The sequence below is a fragment of the Taurulus bubalis genome, assembly GCF_910589615.1.
Source record: "Taurulus bubalis genome assembly, chromosome: 1".
NCBI classification, from domain to species: Eukaryota; Metazoa; Chordata; class Actinopteri; order Perciformes; family Cottidae; genus Taurulus; species Taurulus bubalis.
Genome location: NC_136589.1, coordinates 29,098,221 through 29,116,160, shown reverse-complemented (window position 1 = coordinate 29,116,160; position 17,940 = coordinate 29,098,221). Strand labels below are relative to the sequence as shown.

The following is a 17,940-nucleotide window of genomic DNA, read 5'->3' as shown; positions in this document are numbered from 1 at the left end:
GTAAACACAACTATAGATGAATGCAAATGTTGCTCCATATCTGATGGATTTGGGAACAGGCAACTATTTGGTAATACGTTCACCATATTATCTTAAACCTGCAATATCTATGTTTGTCTATATTTGGACACTAGGGGGCAGCAGAAATCCCCAAGGGAAATATATGTCTCATATGCTCCACTATGTTCACCAGCTAGTCTCCAACTGTGTCTGTCTGCTGTTTTGTGCTGAGCAGGTTTGGTGTACATTTGAGTTTGTTTTACTGCTAAAATCTGCCTGCTGTGCCTGAAAACAATACTTTGAAAACAGGGAGGATGAACCAACGGTGAACATGTAAGTTACCTGCTAAACAATGAGCTGAAATCCACAATAAAGCACTCTAAGGTGGAGGGAAGCTGAGATAATTCTCAGTAGGTTCATTCCAACGACCGACACCGTTCACTTTGTGAAATATTTTTCACATTGTCATTTGATATATGTATTAGTAAAATTATGTTACGGCCTATAGCTGATTTATAATTGTATAACATCTTAAAATCCCCCCTTCCACCAAATGTATGCCAATTCAGCACATTATATCTTATGTTGTATCTGTGTTGCAAAGTCACCTGATGTAGTTGTCTTAACCTGTAAGAAGTTGCTGCATTGTTCCAGCTGTGCTTCTCGATAATTCCCCCCATATAATGGATCTGCAGGAGCAGACTTCATGTGGCAACCAGAAGAATGGTAAAGGTCAAAACTGTCAGTGTTATCACTGTGAGACGAATCCACTAGTCTCAGAGTTAGCCTTTATATGGGGGAGCTTCACCAGGTTAAAATCACGTGTTACACTGCGTCAGCTAATTAATTGGTTTTGTTCAGACTTCTGCTGAGTTTCTCCAAAACAATTCAATTATGTTGTATAGCCCAAAATCACAAATACAAATTTGCCTCGGAGGGCTTTACAATGGCTACATTAACCCTTTATATAACCAGAAGCCCTTCAGGGACCTCTGGGGGCTCCGGGAATCCACTGGGAGTGAGTGGTTTGGGGAATTGTTTGTTCCCTGTGATGCCACTAGATGTCCTAAAACCAAACACCAGCTGTAGCTCCTGAGAGAGTATTTACAAGCGGAGTCCGTCTCCATCTGTGAGATCGTACACCCAGTTTAATAGATAATAAGAGCCTCCTGCTTCTGAATATTCATCATTCACTATGATGAATTAGTGCTTATTGATGCCGCGGTGCTTCGAGGAAAAAACAATCATGTGTTGAGATCCGTGCGTCATCGGAACCCCCGGCGGCGGCGGTGTGTACAGCTTCTCCGTCGAGTCTCAGACCAGGAGGGAGCGGGTCGGTAAGTGCACAAGACGATCAACGATCAGCGCGTTAATTGAAGTCATCAGCCGACCTATCCGCAGCGACCGGAGCGCCTCAACCCGGATGACCTCCGGTGTGACGGCGAGAGAGTGCGGAGGGAGCAGCGCCGGAGGTGACGCGCATATCTGCAGGTGCTCTGGCGCGGTCGTAAAACGGGAGTCCGGAGCAAGTCAGCTAATATTAAAGCGATGCCAGGGGTAACCAAGTACAATTTAGTGGATGACGCGCAGGATTTGAGGATCCCCATGCACAACGATGAGGTGTTTAAGCATGGGGTCGGCTTCGAGGCAAAGGTAAGGACCCTCTGCAACAGATACTTTCTGGGTGGCAGTGTGGGAGTGGTGGGTTATTACCGTCTGTGTACACGTTACAATGAGGGCTGTTCACTGCTACTGTAACAACAACTATGAATGTTCTTTCATGGGTTTATGTTGAGGGCGTTTATTGGCCTTATAACAATTCTGTCCACTTTGCATGACTTTGAAATGTTTGAGAATTCATCATTTTACCTCACCTGCATAGATAAGTGTTGCTTTAACTGATAACTTGATGATTGATGACATCATTTGTTTCCGTTTTATAATTTTTTACAAACTTTTGATGAATCCTAGACACATTTAATATTTGATTTGGCTTCTGGCACCCAGTGAAATGTAATGTCATAGAGCTGCAAGATTTTCTTAATTAATAATCAAGTAATCGTTTGGTCTACAAAATATCAGAAAACTAGAAAATGGCCATTACATTAAGCCCAAGGTGATGGTGTCAAATGTCTTGTTTTGTCTGACCAACATACTAAATCCCCAAAATATTAAATGTACCATAATGCAAGTCAAGGAAAAGCAGCACATTCTCAATTTTGAGAGGCTGAAACCAACACATATGTGATACTTACAGAATTGACAACTGATCAAATAACTACATTTTCTGTGGATTTACTGATCGACTAATCGTTGCAGCTCCAGCATGTATTGATTTCCTCACAGAGGAATATTTCCCCAAATGTCTGAACAAGCTGTCAAAACTACAATAGCAATCAAAAAGCTGCCCATCCAGCACTCTCCAAGTAATCAGTGGCATTCATTCCCTCAAACTGTCAATCCTTTCTCTTACATTTTGCAGTACATTGGCAGTTCGGAGGTGGGTCGCCCCGGGAGCCGAATGGAGATAGTTGCTGCAATGAGGAGAATCAGAGTAAGAAACGCTAAACATGTGACCTCCCTGAACTAGGCAGCTGAACTTGACTCTTGTGACAACAGCAGTCTTAACACATTAAGTATCCGTGATTGATGCGGGTGCATGAACATTTACTCTCTCTATCTCCTGTGTGTGTTATGGCTCACCTTGTGCACGGTGCTTAGAGAGTCCTCACTCCCCTTAACATGCTCTTTACACACAAACCACTAGTCTGCGTAACTACACACTCGGCAGATTCAGTGGGTTGTCAGTAGCGGTTTAAATCACGGCACGATTCATAGGACCGCTCAAAATGTATGGCTGAGGAGAGATACAGCGTGCAGGTTTATATATGATACCATCTGAAAAAGCGTCCCCTCTCGAGGCCCTCTTCAGACCGGACAAGGCCACAGGAAACACTGTGAAGCCTTGTCATTTACACATCACTGCAGTGTTCCAGAGAAGCACAGGGAGGAGAGGATTTAGCTGCTTGTCAGCTGTTGGATCTAATCTGAAGACCAAGTCACTGAGTCCGTCGGAGGTCGGCCACATCGGCAGTTACATCCAGTAACACTTAATCCTGATCCCTCGTGTACAGTGCAGTATAATGGCCATTTGATTGTATTGGCAAAGATTTAGTGATGCTGTTTAAATGTCCTCGCTTCACATATGCTTCAGGAATCTCAACACTTTCAGATTTTAAATTTTTTTGTCATGATGCATTATTAGAGAGCGTTTGACAGCAGCTCAATTGGGGGGAAAAAGTACCCACATGATGCACGAGGTAATCCAAGCGCTGTTGAAAACCTTGATGGCCGACACTGTGTCGTGGACATTTTTCCCTGTCCCTAAACAAACTCATTTTATTGTAATGTCTTATGTTATCAATCAACAAAATGCTTTTCTGCAAAGCTTTAAAGTAAAAAATGATAGATAGGAGAAAAAAAATAGAAGAAAATAAAATGCATTAAGAGAAAAAAAAAAGAATATGCAAATACAGTAAACAGCGGGATATTAGGCGTGGGCGAGATTAAAGATGATAGCTTAAAAGCAAGTGTGTAAAAGAGTCGGGGTCTCTTTGTGAGTGTGGTAGTGGCACAGCAATTAAGAGTCTCTGCTTCTGGATCGACGGACTCTGAATATTCAAAAGCTGACTCGTCCTTAAAGCACTCACAGTGGCTTTGAGATAAGGCGAGAGGTGAGTTGACGCAACCTGTGGAGCGTTAGTTATGCTTGGGGGCGGATGTGCATGAAAATGTATCTACATAAACACTTCATGTGTTCCACTTCATCTCCGTTTGACAGCAGTGTGTGTGGAGATGGATGGTCCTCTCGTCCCAGTTAACATGTGGTTGCTTTGGCCTGGAGGACACATTGTGAGAGTTGTGTCCTTCACCTGAGCCTCGACAACAGAGGAAACCTCCCACACAACAAAAAACTAATGAATAAGAGCGTATGACAAGGAAGCGTATGACATTGATTCTACTAATGAGATGCCTATCTGCAGAATGTGACACAGGTCACACAGGCTTATAGATAAACTGCACAGGATTCATCAGGGCTTAAATCCCCAGATACGACTTGCTATGTTGGTAAAAAAACATCCCTTTTCTTGACTTCCTGTGAGATCTTCCTTGATTCTGAAATGTCAATATAAGAGTGTGAGGACAGGTCCAATCCTGCTTAAAATAAAAGACAGCGTCAGGTTGTTATTTTTACACAAACCCAAGAAAGGATGACAGAGAATATCCAAATATGTCATGCAGAGCGGGTCGTTTGCCGAAAAATATTTCACAGAACTCCATCTGATCAATTAATCATCTGATGTTGGATGTTGCGTTTTCAAAGCAAGGCGCGTTATTTCACATAAGTCCTGGTTGTTCTTAGATCTCTGGGCCCTGATATTTGGAGTCTGAGCCTGCAGTGTCGGCAGAGGGTACAGGCTCGAGCATTAATCACAGAGAGGGATGAAAGTGTCCCACACATGTCTGCCTCCCTCTGGGAAGTCTGACTTTGAAAGCTTAAACAGCTCCCAGAAACAGAAACTGACAGTTTTTACTCAATCTCACATTTACTCTAAGAGGAAAATTGTCAAAAATATCTTCCTGTCTGCATGATCCATTCCCTCTGTTCAAACATTGAATTCATCTTGTGTAAAGGGCTCAGTCTTATCAGGCTCATATGTAACGCCAGTCATACCTTGCATAATAATCGGTTTGGTTTGATTGAACTTTAGAGTTAGCTTGTTTGCCAACGTTAAATGTTAATTTACTTCTTTTTTTTCACAGTACGATTTCAAACTGAAGAATATAAAGAAAAAGAAGGTCAACATTGTCGTATCTACTGATTTTGTCAAAGTGCTTTTGCGCAAAAAGAGGAAGGTTAGTCCTGTAAAATGTAACTTTATTTAAATTACATCTTTTTGTCACTTATGTCACAGTCAACCCACATGTCTCTTTGTGTTGTAACAGAGAAAAGGATGGTCATGGGATGATAATACGATTTTAGTGACACAGGATCCCATCTACAGGTAGGTATTACATTTGTTTTAAAATACACCAAATAACCTAGCAGCAAGTAACCAACTTGATGAAAAATCGTGTATCGAATTCCTTTCAACAGGATCTTCTATGTCTCACATGATGCCCAAGACTTGAAGATCTTCAGTTATATAGCGAGGGAAGGACAGAGCAACATTTTCCGCTGCAATGTGTTCAAGTCAAAGAGAAAAGTAAGTCTGCTCATGCTAAAAAGATAAGTCTTGTGATATTCTATATTTTTCTTTCTATCACTCGCGACCCGTTCCGTACTGTGCATGTGCAGACAGAGATGATAAAGAATGAGAGGGCTCACTCGTCAGCTTCTTCCCTTGTCAGCTCCGGGCGGAAAAAAACATTGCTTTGTCCGAAATTGTTGATGGAAGTGCATTTAGTTTGTAAAGGATTATGAATTATTATTTATTCCTTCCTAGATTTATCAATTTAAGTTATGTTTCAGTCATGAATGACTGTCAAACAAACATAATAAAATAAGGTTCTGGCATTTATTCTTTAAGAGAGCAACAGGTCAGGCTGGGGAGGTTGCAAAGTATCAAGAGACGGCGGTTTTGGTATTTTTGTGGATTTTGTTGGTATTTTAAGATCTCGAGCTTTGTCCTCCCAGTAATCACTGCCTGTCTATCCAATGATTGTGTTTTCAGCTCCATGCTTTGCACACAGCTTCTAATTATGATATAATGCATGTTGTCTCTGTATCCTGTTGGTCCTCCCATATGGCCAATATGAGACTCAGACCCTTTATGTGCGTTGAGCTAAAATGCTTATGAATCTTCACATATCTGCATATAAAGCAGGGATTTTTTTTCATCCATGACAAAGACAGAGAATCAGTGAGGTTGACTCCCATCCCTTCACCATGGATACCAGTCTGACAGTGACTTAGTGAAGCTGAATACTAATCATCGTGGTGGGAAGAGAAAAGAAGAGGGGCTATTTCAACGGTTTAAGACATTTTCCCCACCGCTAAACGAACATCCACCACAACGTCAGGGACACGGCAAGTGGTGCCTGACTAGCTCCCAGGGGCCGCGGAGCCTTATCTTGGTGTTGCAGACCAAGCATGTGTGCTGAGTAGGAGGAGATGGACCAGCTTATAAGAGGAGATTTTATTTATTTTCATCACAGCATGTTGCGGCCCAACAGGGCTGAGATGTCAGCGCAGTGCACCAACAGATCCTTTTGTGTTTGGCCTCGGGAGGGCTGCTAGTTTAACCTGACAATTTTCAAACTAAATTAAATCAATGGAGCAAAATGTAATTTCAGAAATCATTTTCATCCCTTTATTCCTGTGTTGTTTTTCTTATTTGTTGCTATTTCACTGGATTGAATTGCTTTCAGGCTTGACTTACCTTGACATATTGACTGAATGCCTCGAGGCAGGATCATCCTCCAGAGGCGGCTGACAATACATTCATTGCAGCTCTCACTTCTGCCACTATTCAATATAGAAAACACAAAAACTCATCTTTAGTGAGATTGGGCGAGGACATAGACTGCATATTACAGCTTGAGAGTGCTGCTGTCTCAAAGGTCACATTGAATTTACTTGCCTGTGTGCCTCATTTAAGCCAGTACAAAAAAGATATATTCAATCTATAATACTACTAATAATATTGATGACCTGATATATACAGAACCTTTAAAAGCCATTACAAATACAATAAAGACAATTTAAACACATTAGGACTGCAACTAATGATTATTTTCATTATTGATTAATAGTCACAATGCCCTAAACGCCAAGGTGACGTCTTCAAGTCACTTGTTCTGTCTGACCAGCTACCCCAAAGACATGAAGAAGCTGTAACTAATGTTGGACATAATTCAATCATTAAAGTAGTTGATTTATTTTCTGTTAATTGACCAATCCATTCAACTCTTCAACACAAGTTAAACAAGCCATACCTGATAAACATACACACAACTACAGCGAGGAAAGTACAATACATGTTGATGGGAAATATGGTTATTCTGTAATTTTAAGTAAAAGTGTACTAATTTGTTTAAGTTATTGCAAGTTAAACTGTCCCTAATTGATGACCTGATGCTGCTGACGCACCTACTGAGCCTCCAGCAATAACAACAAACTCAATCTTCACTCCCTCTGCATTCAAAGTTACTTGCCTCTGAAATAGACCAATCCATCACTATGACAGCAGAATGTATACAAAGCAGATAGACAAGGACAAACTGCTCGTAATATCTTCTGATTTAAATTTGGTCTCGATCTCCCCTCCTCTTTTTCCCGTCGTCTTCATTTTTCACCTGCCAGTCTGCACAGTCCCCATTTCTTCATGCTACTATTTTTCATATTTTTTCTCTGAACGTGAGCACACACACACATAAGTTCATCTATCCACTTCCTGTGCAGCTCTTCTGGCATCTCATTTTCTCCCCAACTGTGCCCGTTCATTTATGCATCCTCCCTTGCTGTGCTCCGGCTGCTGCTTCCCCCGCCCTGCTCTCAACACCCCAATGCACTTTTTCTCTGTGTCCTCGCTTTACAGTCACAGGCCATGAGGATTGTGCGGACGGTGGGGCAGGCGTTCGATGTGTGTCACCAGCTGACCCTGCAGCAGAAAAGCGATGACCAGGAGGATGAGGAGGGGAAGGTGGAGGAATCGGAGGCAGTGCCAGGTGACACACACACACACACACACACACACACACACACACACACACACACACACACACACACACACACACACACACACACACATATTTCATCCACAAATCTCCTTCAAACACAATCTTATTTCATCTCCTCACACAGCAACACACAAACTTCCAAGGCCTTCTCTTCGTCTCTCTCTCTTGCTTTCTCTCCATCACAAACAAAACCCTGAGCGCCTACAGAAACATGGAGTGGCAACTGAGCACACGAAAAAAGATGTCATTATGCCCCACTGCCGATCTTCTTCTTTTTTTTTCAGCAGCTGCAGCTGTGTTTTGGTGGGTCGGGGCGATCCATTGATTAAAGACCTTACTCGTGTGTGGGCTTCTGCCAGCTCTTTGCCTGCTGCTGTGATTGTCACTGCCTCTAGATATGTTGCAAACTACAAAGCCAGTCAAAGAAAGAGCTGCATGCAAGTTCTCCTTTATATGTATCTGGTCTCTCTGCAGCAAAGAAGAGGTTTGCATTGTCAGAAGAGACCGACCTTGAAGCCACTACAGAGGAGAGCATTGAGTGTGTCTCCTCATCCGACCTGGAGAAGAGCAAAAAAGACGAGGCCCTCGGTAACAATGAGAAGGTAGAGCACAGAAGTCCTTTCAAATCATTCCAGTGTTTCTTTTTTAAAGAGATGAAAACCACCCTGCAATGTCTAATTGATGGATACTTATGTCTCCACCCTGTGTGACACAGCAGCTACATGTCTGCAACAAACACATTCGTATTACCAATTATCATTAATAAGCGCCCATTTATATTCTAAATTATTCAACCAATCGTTAAGTCTAGAGAGTGGAGATAGTTAAAAGATGCCCTTCATAATGTCCCAAAATATAACTTTACAAAATCAGTTGTTTTGTGCGACCAACAGTCCACAAACCAGTCTTCCATATATTATCATAACAAATACTATACTATATATTTCTAAACAAACCAGCCACCACTGTCCAATATGTAAAATACTAAATAACTGGAGTCTCCCTTTTTAAATGATTAATCAATTACATGTCTGTCGACATAATAATTCATTGACTAATTGTCTAATTAAAAGTCCTGCTCCTGAGCTGCCTCATTGATGCTCCCTCTTCCACCCCAGACATGACACAAACAAGTTAAGAGATCCGTCTCGTGGTCCCTGCTGCATTTACATATATTCATTCCTTCTGAGGAAACATCTGAGTATTAGCAGGTTGTATTTTGGCAGCGCATATCATCCAATATTCTGGAACATTTTTGATCTATAAAGTCAGAAATGTCCCAGTAATAAATAATTCAATGGTGTCTTTAAGGCTTGTTTGTGAAGAAAATATTGATGTGATCATATGGTTTATTAATTAAAAGATAGCAAGGCTTTCTAGCATCGCTCTGCTAACCCTGAGATATTGAACAAGCAGCTATCTGCTCTCTGATAACTGTCAGACTGTGCCATTTTCAAACCGAGTCTCTGTGGCGCTTTATAGTTTTGTGTTGGAGGTTTAAATTGATGGATATTTTGTTTAATTAAATGGTTACCTGAAAACAAGAATGCATGCCTTTATTATTTCATTATATAAATAACAAGACTATTATAGAATTCTGCCACAGTCAAACAGCAGTATTTCATATGTCAAGTTCTCCTATGCATTTCATCCCTCTCCTGTGTGTAATCTGAAGGTCAAGTGTCCTTCACAGTCAAAGATTTATGACAACTGAGTCCACCATATTGATCTCCCATCTCCGATATATAACAGAGATAAGTCGTGTCATTCAGGGCTGCTCTTCTCATAGCAGCACTCTAACATAATTGTGAGTCATAATACCTGTCCAAGCAGCAGCCCATCCAGTCAATCTGTAGATCTATTTATAGATTAAATCCCCATGAACACACCATCTTCACAATTAGATTAAATTATGCTACTCTGGACCAGAGATTAATTTGACATGATGAGAGCAAAATAACTGACTTGTCATGCTTGTGTTGTAGATCCTCAATCAGTGCCCATCTCTTAAAATGTTACTCTCAACAATTAGAACTCAACTTAAAGCTTCTGTAATCAATAGCGTTATATTAACAATGGATCAAATGGCAACATGCACATGAGAGGAGTCCCTTATAATTATTTTACAATTACTCTACACACCTAGCATCAGACACTGTTAGAGGCTTGCGGGTGAAGAAAGTGGAGCATTTAGCATCTAAAGAGCAAGATGTTTTCACCGGGGGTATCGAGACCAAAACAGAGGTAAAATGAGTAAATAAATAGTGAGTTAATATTGTAGATCAATAAAATGTGTGTCACGTCACATTTTTCCACTGTCCTTCTTACTGCACCTTCAATGGCAGCAGAAATTATTTAAAGGTCTGAAACAACAGTAAATGTCCATGTATAATGTACTGGAATACTTTAATCAAGTGAAATATCCCTTTAAAGACATTTTACTCAAGTCAAAGTAAAGTTAGTTGTGTAAAAAATGTAAGTAAAACAATAGGTCAGTTTAAATGTATGCTATTATGAGTAAACGTTACTGCTATAATGTTACACCTTTAAAAGTTATGAGGGGAAATAAAATATAGGATATATAATATTGAAGAAGGCAATTATGCAACATAATAGGGGCATTAACATTTCATCTTACATCGCACCACAGAGCCCTGAATTGCTTTTGTCCACAGACACATGGGAGCCTGTGCATACAGGTGATTATATATTATATATAAGTGTTATAAATAAGCTCATATAACTTATATTATATGTAGGCAGGTGAAATGTAAGCTCATTAGTGTTAAGGCAACACCGAGGAAGGAGGTTGTAACCGCAATACGACAATGAACAAGTATGAACCACAATAAATAATTATGGATACTACAGCGGGGGAGCCAAAAGAAATAATAGCCTGAGCCACATAAATTAAACAATCTGACAATTCTTGCAGACAACATCAGAGTGAAACATCACGGAGCTGAACATGTTACACACATGCCCACATTTGCACATGGGCACACACATCTTTGTTGCCTAGTACCCGCTGGCTTCAGCCATGTTTAATATCTATGGTAACCAATATTACAGCGAGCTCGTTGTACTCACCTGTCTGAAAGAGAGAAGTCCTTCTCAATCTGCCTCGGTTCAACTCCTCTGCTCCTTCTTTCTCGATCCATAACATATCCGGTCCACTCGGTCTCCGTGTCCCATTAGGCTACATCCAATCTTTTCTTGTTCCCTAAATGTAGGTACATTAATGGTGCTCAATCACGCAACTGTTTATTATATTGCATTTCTGTACTGGTAATAAACTGTTAGTCCCGGCCCAGGTGCCTCCTCAACACACCTCGTCACTCAGCCGGTGAAGTCTGCCCTCCTGTGGCTGCTGCTGCTGCTGCTGCTGCTGCTGCTTCTTCTTCTTCTTCTTCTTCTTCTTCTTCTTCTTCTTCTTCTTCTTCTTCTTCTTCTTCTTCTTCTTCTTCTTCTTCTTCTTCTTCTTCTTCTTCTTCTTCTTCTTCTTCTTCTTCTTCTTCTTCTTCTTCTTCTTCTTCTTCTTCTTCTTCTTCTTCTTCTTCTTCTTCTTCTTCTTCTTCTTCTTCTTCTTCGGTTACATCATGACTTTATGTTTCCTCATTCAAAGACAATATGTTTAATTAATCTGCTGCAGTTGCAGTTAGTTGGTCAAATTAGACCTACTAACGTTTTTTGGAATACACAAAAAAAAGTGTGTTCCAGTACCAAAAGTACATTTCATTCTTTACTTCCACCCCTGGGTGTCAGCCCCTCAAAGCCAAAGACCAAACTCTTATTCCTACACACACCTGACAGTTCAAGTTGAAATCTATGACAAAAGCAGATAGCAATACAACATTCTATTACAGCAGCCCTAATCGAGAAACCACAGTGTCTATATTGGTCTTCCTTTGGTGTGAAATACAACTAATCCTTCATTTAGTCTGTATTTATACCACTTGATATGCTGGATATAGCATTGATCTCTCTGCAGCTTTCTCCTTTAACTACATAGAGAACAAAGGAACCCAATTTTTGTGCTGTGTGATCTACCTAAATCTACCTAGTCCCTCCATGCAGGTAGCACTGCATGGAGGGACTAGGTAGATTTTAAGGATTCATCACAGAATGTCTTCTGGAAGGCCGTGAACATCAAGCAGTCCTGGTGATATCTAATTTGTGGATTCTTCCATCAGAATGAAAGGAGACAGTCTTGCTGCTGTCGGTGCAGCACATCTTCACTGCCTCTTTCCACAAGGAGCTCAGACCGGCACAGAGAGAGAGAGAGACTGTCAGCTTTTAAGGCGCTTCTTTAGATGTGTTACTATCCACACAAGCTTTTCATGATGTTTTACTTTCCACTGTTGCTACATTACTTCGGATTGTTGGCTATCTTACCCTACACTTAACTGTTCTTTTCTTTCCATACAACCCAAACACTGCCATATGTACTCTTACTGTGATAGTGTTTTGTGTTTACTTTATTTAAAGTTGCAATATGCAAAATACTTATACTATTGCCCCAGCAAGGTTAAAAAATGACATAGCAATCCATTTCTGGATTGCGATGGCTTCTTTTGTATTTCTCAGGATGAGTTGTAGTCTTGTGGGTGTTTGATCACTCCAGTGAAACAGAAAAGAAAACCTCAGTTAAATTCTTGATACCATTAGAAGTAGATCCACATTGACTGCCATCCGTGTTAGGTGTCTGGCGACCCGTCTCTCCTGCTGGGCTCCCCCATCCTCGGGACCTCTGTGTCGGGTCAGTCGGCAGAAGAGCTCCTGCTCCTCCAGAAACAACTGCAGCAGCAGGAACAACAGGCACTGGCAGCTTTAGAGCAGGTACTGATGGCAGTTATTGTGTCCTGTGGAACCACACCTGTGATGACATACAGTATTGGTATATATATATATATATATATATATATATATATATATATATATATATATATATATATATATATATATATATATATATATACATCCTGATGAAATGCCTAATGGCCTCATTTGTGTGTACAGTTTACTGGTTACTAAATGTATTCAAGTGCAATCACCAAAAACATTATTGTTCCTCCTGTGGAAGACATAAATGTGTGTAAGTTTGTTGAAACATTACACTAAAACCCACAAACGTTAACCTGCATAATCAGGGGATCATCAAAGTTAAAGGTATTTAATCTCTGGGAATCAAACATCTCAAACTTTCATGGCAATCCATCCGGTAGTTGCTGACATGACTTTAGGACTTCAGTGGTATTAATTAAGATGCATATCAAAATCCCCTAATTAGGATTCTTGGAAAACGCTGTGAAGCTCGACACAAAACGTTACAGCGCATAATAGAGTGATGCACTGTTTCCATTTCTAATCAGTGGTGTGTTTATTGGGATGTTTACATGATGATTACATTCTCACCTCTTTCATTCCTATGAACACATCAAATGAAATAGTCGTGGTGTCATGGCCTTTGAAGAATTGAAGCAAAGCATCTTTGAGTTTTAGAGTTTGCAGCTTACATTGGACAATCCCATTTACAGATGTTGACTTGTAATGCTAATTGATAGCTGCAGCATGTCTCCTTTAATATGGCCTCTGGAGAAATAAAAAGCCTTTTTCTTTAAATCATTTCTGTCTAAGGAGTGAAACTTTTGACCTTGCAAACTCCAAATTTAGGAGCCGTCGAGGAATTTAATGAGCAGGTTGCCTCATGCTGGTGTGTGTGTTGGCCTGTGCAGGTCCATGTCCTCCAGGAGCAGCTGTCTGTGGAGGTGTGTGCGCGGACTGAAACCCAGGCCAGAGTGCAGCGGCTGCTGCAGCAGAACACCGACCTGCTGCAGCACATTTCCCTGCTGGTCAAACAGATCCAGGAACTGGAGCTTAAAGCTGCTGGCCAATTAACATCTAGTGAGTGGAAATCTGCTTTCTTTCTAATTTACAGTATATATTTTATTTTCTTCGGTTGCCACAAATCATCATCTATTTCCAAGTTTTCTGATCTACAAATTTCTGTCATATATCGTGTTTTTCTTTGCCCTTCATCACTTCCAGCCTCCTTCCTGTCATTAAGGCTTCTTTTCTCATCCACTTCGGGCACGTAATTAATTTTCCCCTAGCAGCCCTCTCAGAGGATTCAGTAATGCTCTCTGCTACCGTGTAGTTATGATTTATCAAATCCTGTCAGCACAAACGACATCACTCTCACATATAATCTCATCGTCTTTTCGTCTCTCTTCTCATGTCTTGTATCTCTGTTTACATGTGATAACTCCCTGTGTTTTGTTTCATCTTAGACATTGGTATTTTCTCTCTGTCCTCAGTGGGCTCCCAGGACAGTCTTCTGGAGATCACTTTCCGCCCCAAGCCCCCCAGCTCTTCTTCATCTACGGCCCCTTTTGCAGCTCAAGCCCAGGTCCAGATTAGTGACAGTCCCTGGGTCTCTGCCCTCCTCGGGCCCTACTCTCCAGGCATCTTGGGCACCGACACCAGCCCTCTGGGGTTCAGCAGCAGTGGAGTTCGGCTCGAGTGCTTCCGCTTCTCCTCTCGCGGGCTGGACATCCAGGAGCAGGGCCTAGACACAGGGGAGACTCCCAGCGACGGAGCCCCGGATGAAAGCTCGCTGCTTGGGGAGCAGGTCTTGGGAGCCCTGGAGCTGCTACGGTTTAGGGAGTCAGGTATCGGATCGGAGTACGAATCTAACACAGATGAGAGTGATGACCGGGACAGCTGGGGTCAGGGGGAGGGAGTGGGGTCTGACGGTGCAGCTCGACTTTTAAACGTGCTGAACACAGAGTGTCTGCCGGACTGCTTAGGGGATGAGATGGCTGTGTAGTGGTGCTCTTGAAGCTGCACATTGCCCTATGCACCAGCCCAATGGCAAACAGCTGACATTCTGAATCTGAAGGACTTCATGATTGTGACATCAGTAAACTGCATCGTCGACTGACCCACTCACCTCCTGTTTGGATTTCCTGTGCACTGAGAAAATGTCCCACTTATATAAGTTGAGGGAGATTTGATAATAGAAACAGAGATGCAGAAAGTATAACTGAATTGATACATTTTATCCTATAATGTTTAAGTCTGTAAGACTCTAATGCGGCTCTAACACCCCCCCCAAAAAAATGTAAACAATCAGGTGTGCTTCTAGATAGGGATTTGGCCCAGTGCAGCCTTATTCAAACCTGTCAGAAAGTATAAACACTGTAGTGTTTCAGGCTCTGTCTCTCTGAAAACCTCTGCTGTCTGTTAGTATGTGTGTTACATACTGTGTGCGTGTCAGTTTGATGATTGTTGTACTTTACATCCGTTTGGTTTCCTGACTTGCCGGGCTTGTTACACTGTGGTTGTGTCTGTGTTCATGGAGTTATGACAAATCCGGTTTGAATGTGGTCGTTTTTGCTGTTTTCAAACGAAGATCTGTGAAAAAAAGACCCCTTTGCCAAGTCTGTCTGGTTATGCTTACACATTTTTTGTGTGAAAATGAAAACCGTACTCTGCTTGCAATGACATGTTATCTGTAATTACACGTGGGTTTAAAAATGAATATGTATCTCTCATAGTCTTTTTTTTCTCTTTTCAATACATTGTATATCGTTTGTTTAACTTATATGCATTGTATAAAATGCATGCCATGATTTAATTCATACTATTCTCAATAGTGTTTCATATTATTAAAAGACCGCTTTCTGATTAGATGATGCTGAGTCTCAGAGGCAAACATCTCACTGTGTGCAGGTACCACTTACTGTAAGTATTATTTGTTAATGCTGTACTGCGGCAACCATAAACTGCTTGGTCACTGTTGCTCCACCCTTCACAGGAATTGCTTGAAAAGTCCTGAAGTACCATTTCAGAGAAAGATGGAGACGTATGAGACTCCTGGACTCCTTCACATTCTCCTGGCCAGCTGTCGCAGCAGCTCCACCTCGCTGACTGTGAGCCAGATCTCTGAATCACTGAATTGGGGACGTGTCTTTGAGCTCTCTCCAAAATCGATTAATCTCTTCCTGGCCGTCCTCTCTCCCTCTTTCTCTCTCTCCCTCACTCACCTCTCCTCCCCTCTTTTCCCTTAAGCTTGTCACCTCTTCCCCGCTCTCCTGCGCTCACAATCTGTCTGCTGTATCCACATTCCTCTGTCATTTCTCGCCAAGTTGTGTCTGTTCACATGAAGTGTACTAAGAATTAAAGTGCACTTAAATCAATGTTTCTCCTTGTGGATTTGCATGCCTATTATCAAATGCTGTCTGCTGTCACGGGGTGTTCAGTGCATTTGGTGTGAGTTACTAATTGCTGAAATACATCTTTGGGTGATGTAATCAGACATATGTCGAATGATAAGCAGCAACAGTTCCTGGGCTGCTTATCATTTTTTTCTCATTAATATTGACTACTTAGAAAATGAGATGCGGGCATGCAGATAGTCTTTTGTGGGAATGAGGGCTCTCTCTCTCTATTATTGTCAGAGATACAACAGTGGTTGGTAAATAGGAACATCTCTCATTAGGCTTACTGTGTGTGCAGACCGCGGCAGCTTGATGTAACGCTGCAGATAAACTGGAAAATAAAAGAATAGCAGCCATTACCCACCCACATCCAGCCACAACACCCTGCAGGGCTGCTGACACAGATAGTGGGCGGCCTCCAGGACGCGGCCTCTACTTTTGCTCACTTGATTATAATAATAAAACATGTATATAAGGTCATTCTGCTCACACCCTCTTGTATTTTGCAGGTAAAATAAACATTGTCTCACATAACATTTGTAGTGCAGAGTCTATCCCTTGATTTGGTCTTTTTAGCAGACCAGCACTGTGCTGGAGAGATGGATAGGTGAGTCGGTTGGTCCACCACTTTAGTCCAGACTGAAACATCTGAACAACCGTGCAATGGATTGTCATGAAATGGTTTAATATATTAATAGCTTAATATCAAAGAATGAGTTGGCACAACATTTGTACAGACATTCATGGATCCCGATGCATTCTTATGTCTTTGGTGATCCCATTTTTTCCTCTAGCGCCACCATGAGGTGACATGTGATTTTGAGTGAATGTCTCAGCAAGACAGCAACTATTGTACATTTCATGTTTCCTTAAAACTAACTAATACCTGCAAAACTAATGGCATCCTATCAGCCTCAGCTGTACTTTGCTTAGTGCTAGATTAGCAAATGTTAGCATGCAAACACAAAGCTAAGAAGGTGACCATCAGAGTACACTATACCTGTAGCATTGTCACTGTGAGTATGTTAACATGTCGATAATATAGCGGTTAGCTTCACAGAGCTACTCCCTGTAGACTCTTATGCTTGTCAACCTGCTTTCCCAGTACATCCTTATATATTGAGAGCATGTCTGTTGTGATATATGTTTTGTCATATTGGCTTATCCATGAGAACATAAGGCATATAATATATGGTCATTGTGTAGGTGGAGCCAGCAACCTGTTAGTTTAAAGACTGAAAACAGGGAAATACCAAGACTGAAAGAAGGTAACAAAATCTGCACAGTATTCCACTCATATACACTAAATATGAAGCTGCAGGTTAGCTTAGTTTAGCACAAAGACTGGAAACATGGGTATGACCTATTTTATGAGATGTTATTTTATCATTACAAGTGCTGTACTTTTACTGATTAGCATTTAGCAGTCAGGGAGCAGATATACTGAAAATACTTAAAAGTTAGTAAATAAATAAGTGTATTATAAAAGGAACGTGTTGCTTTGCATGCACAGTAGTAGTGAAAGTCTTTTTTTATGTTTCTGTTGTCATTACATGTACACCTCTCTTTGTTTTAACACATAACATCCTGTGGAATATTTATATACTTGGGTTGCTACTGCAGCAGTTTGTAATGACTGTGAGTAGAAAATTAAATGTTTTTACAGTTCAATTCTGTGTTAAAACCAATGACAGTTGTGGTTAAAAACACAATACAATCTCTAAGTTTCTGTACAACTTTTTGTATTGTATGTCTTTGTATGATAACTGTAAGTGTTGAGTGCAATACATTGTTACGAAACATTTGCACATCATTTTCAATACATATTGTGTGCTTTTCCATACCAAACTATGTGATTCACATATTGATTTATGATAATCAGAACACGTTTTTGCCTCTTTTCTGCTTCAGCTGCTGTGTCCATTTTAATCCCAGCCGTGACTCATTTTGTTTGTATGCAGTGATTTTTTTTTTA

The 17,940-nt window shown here is 41.1% G+C and overlaps 1 protein-coding gene across 1 annotated transcript; it reads left to right on the top strand.

The window, feature by feature from the left end:
* Nucleotides 1-1,548: 1,548 nt before the first annotated feature.
* LOC306735715 (carboxyl-terminal PDZ ligand of neuronal nitric oxide synthase protein-like) lies at nucleotides 1,549-14,572 on the top strand (the record flags this gene model as incomplete). Its single annotated transcript, XM_079217236.1, has 10 exons — nucleotides 1,549-1,653; nucleotides 2,483-2,554; nucleotides 4,825-4,917; nucleotides 5,008-5,066; nucleotides 5,159-5,267; nucleotides 7,602-7,731; nucleotides 8,218-8,345; nucleotides 12,445-12,582; nucleotides 13,479-13,647; nucleotides 14,061-14,572. The coding sequence occupies 10 exons, from the start codon at nucleotides 1,549-1,551 to the stop codon at nucleotides 14,570-14,572; spliced, it is 1,515 nt and encodes a 504-aa protein (XP_079073362.1).
* Nucleotides 14,573-17,940: the final 3,368 nt, after the last annotated feature.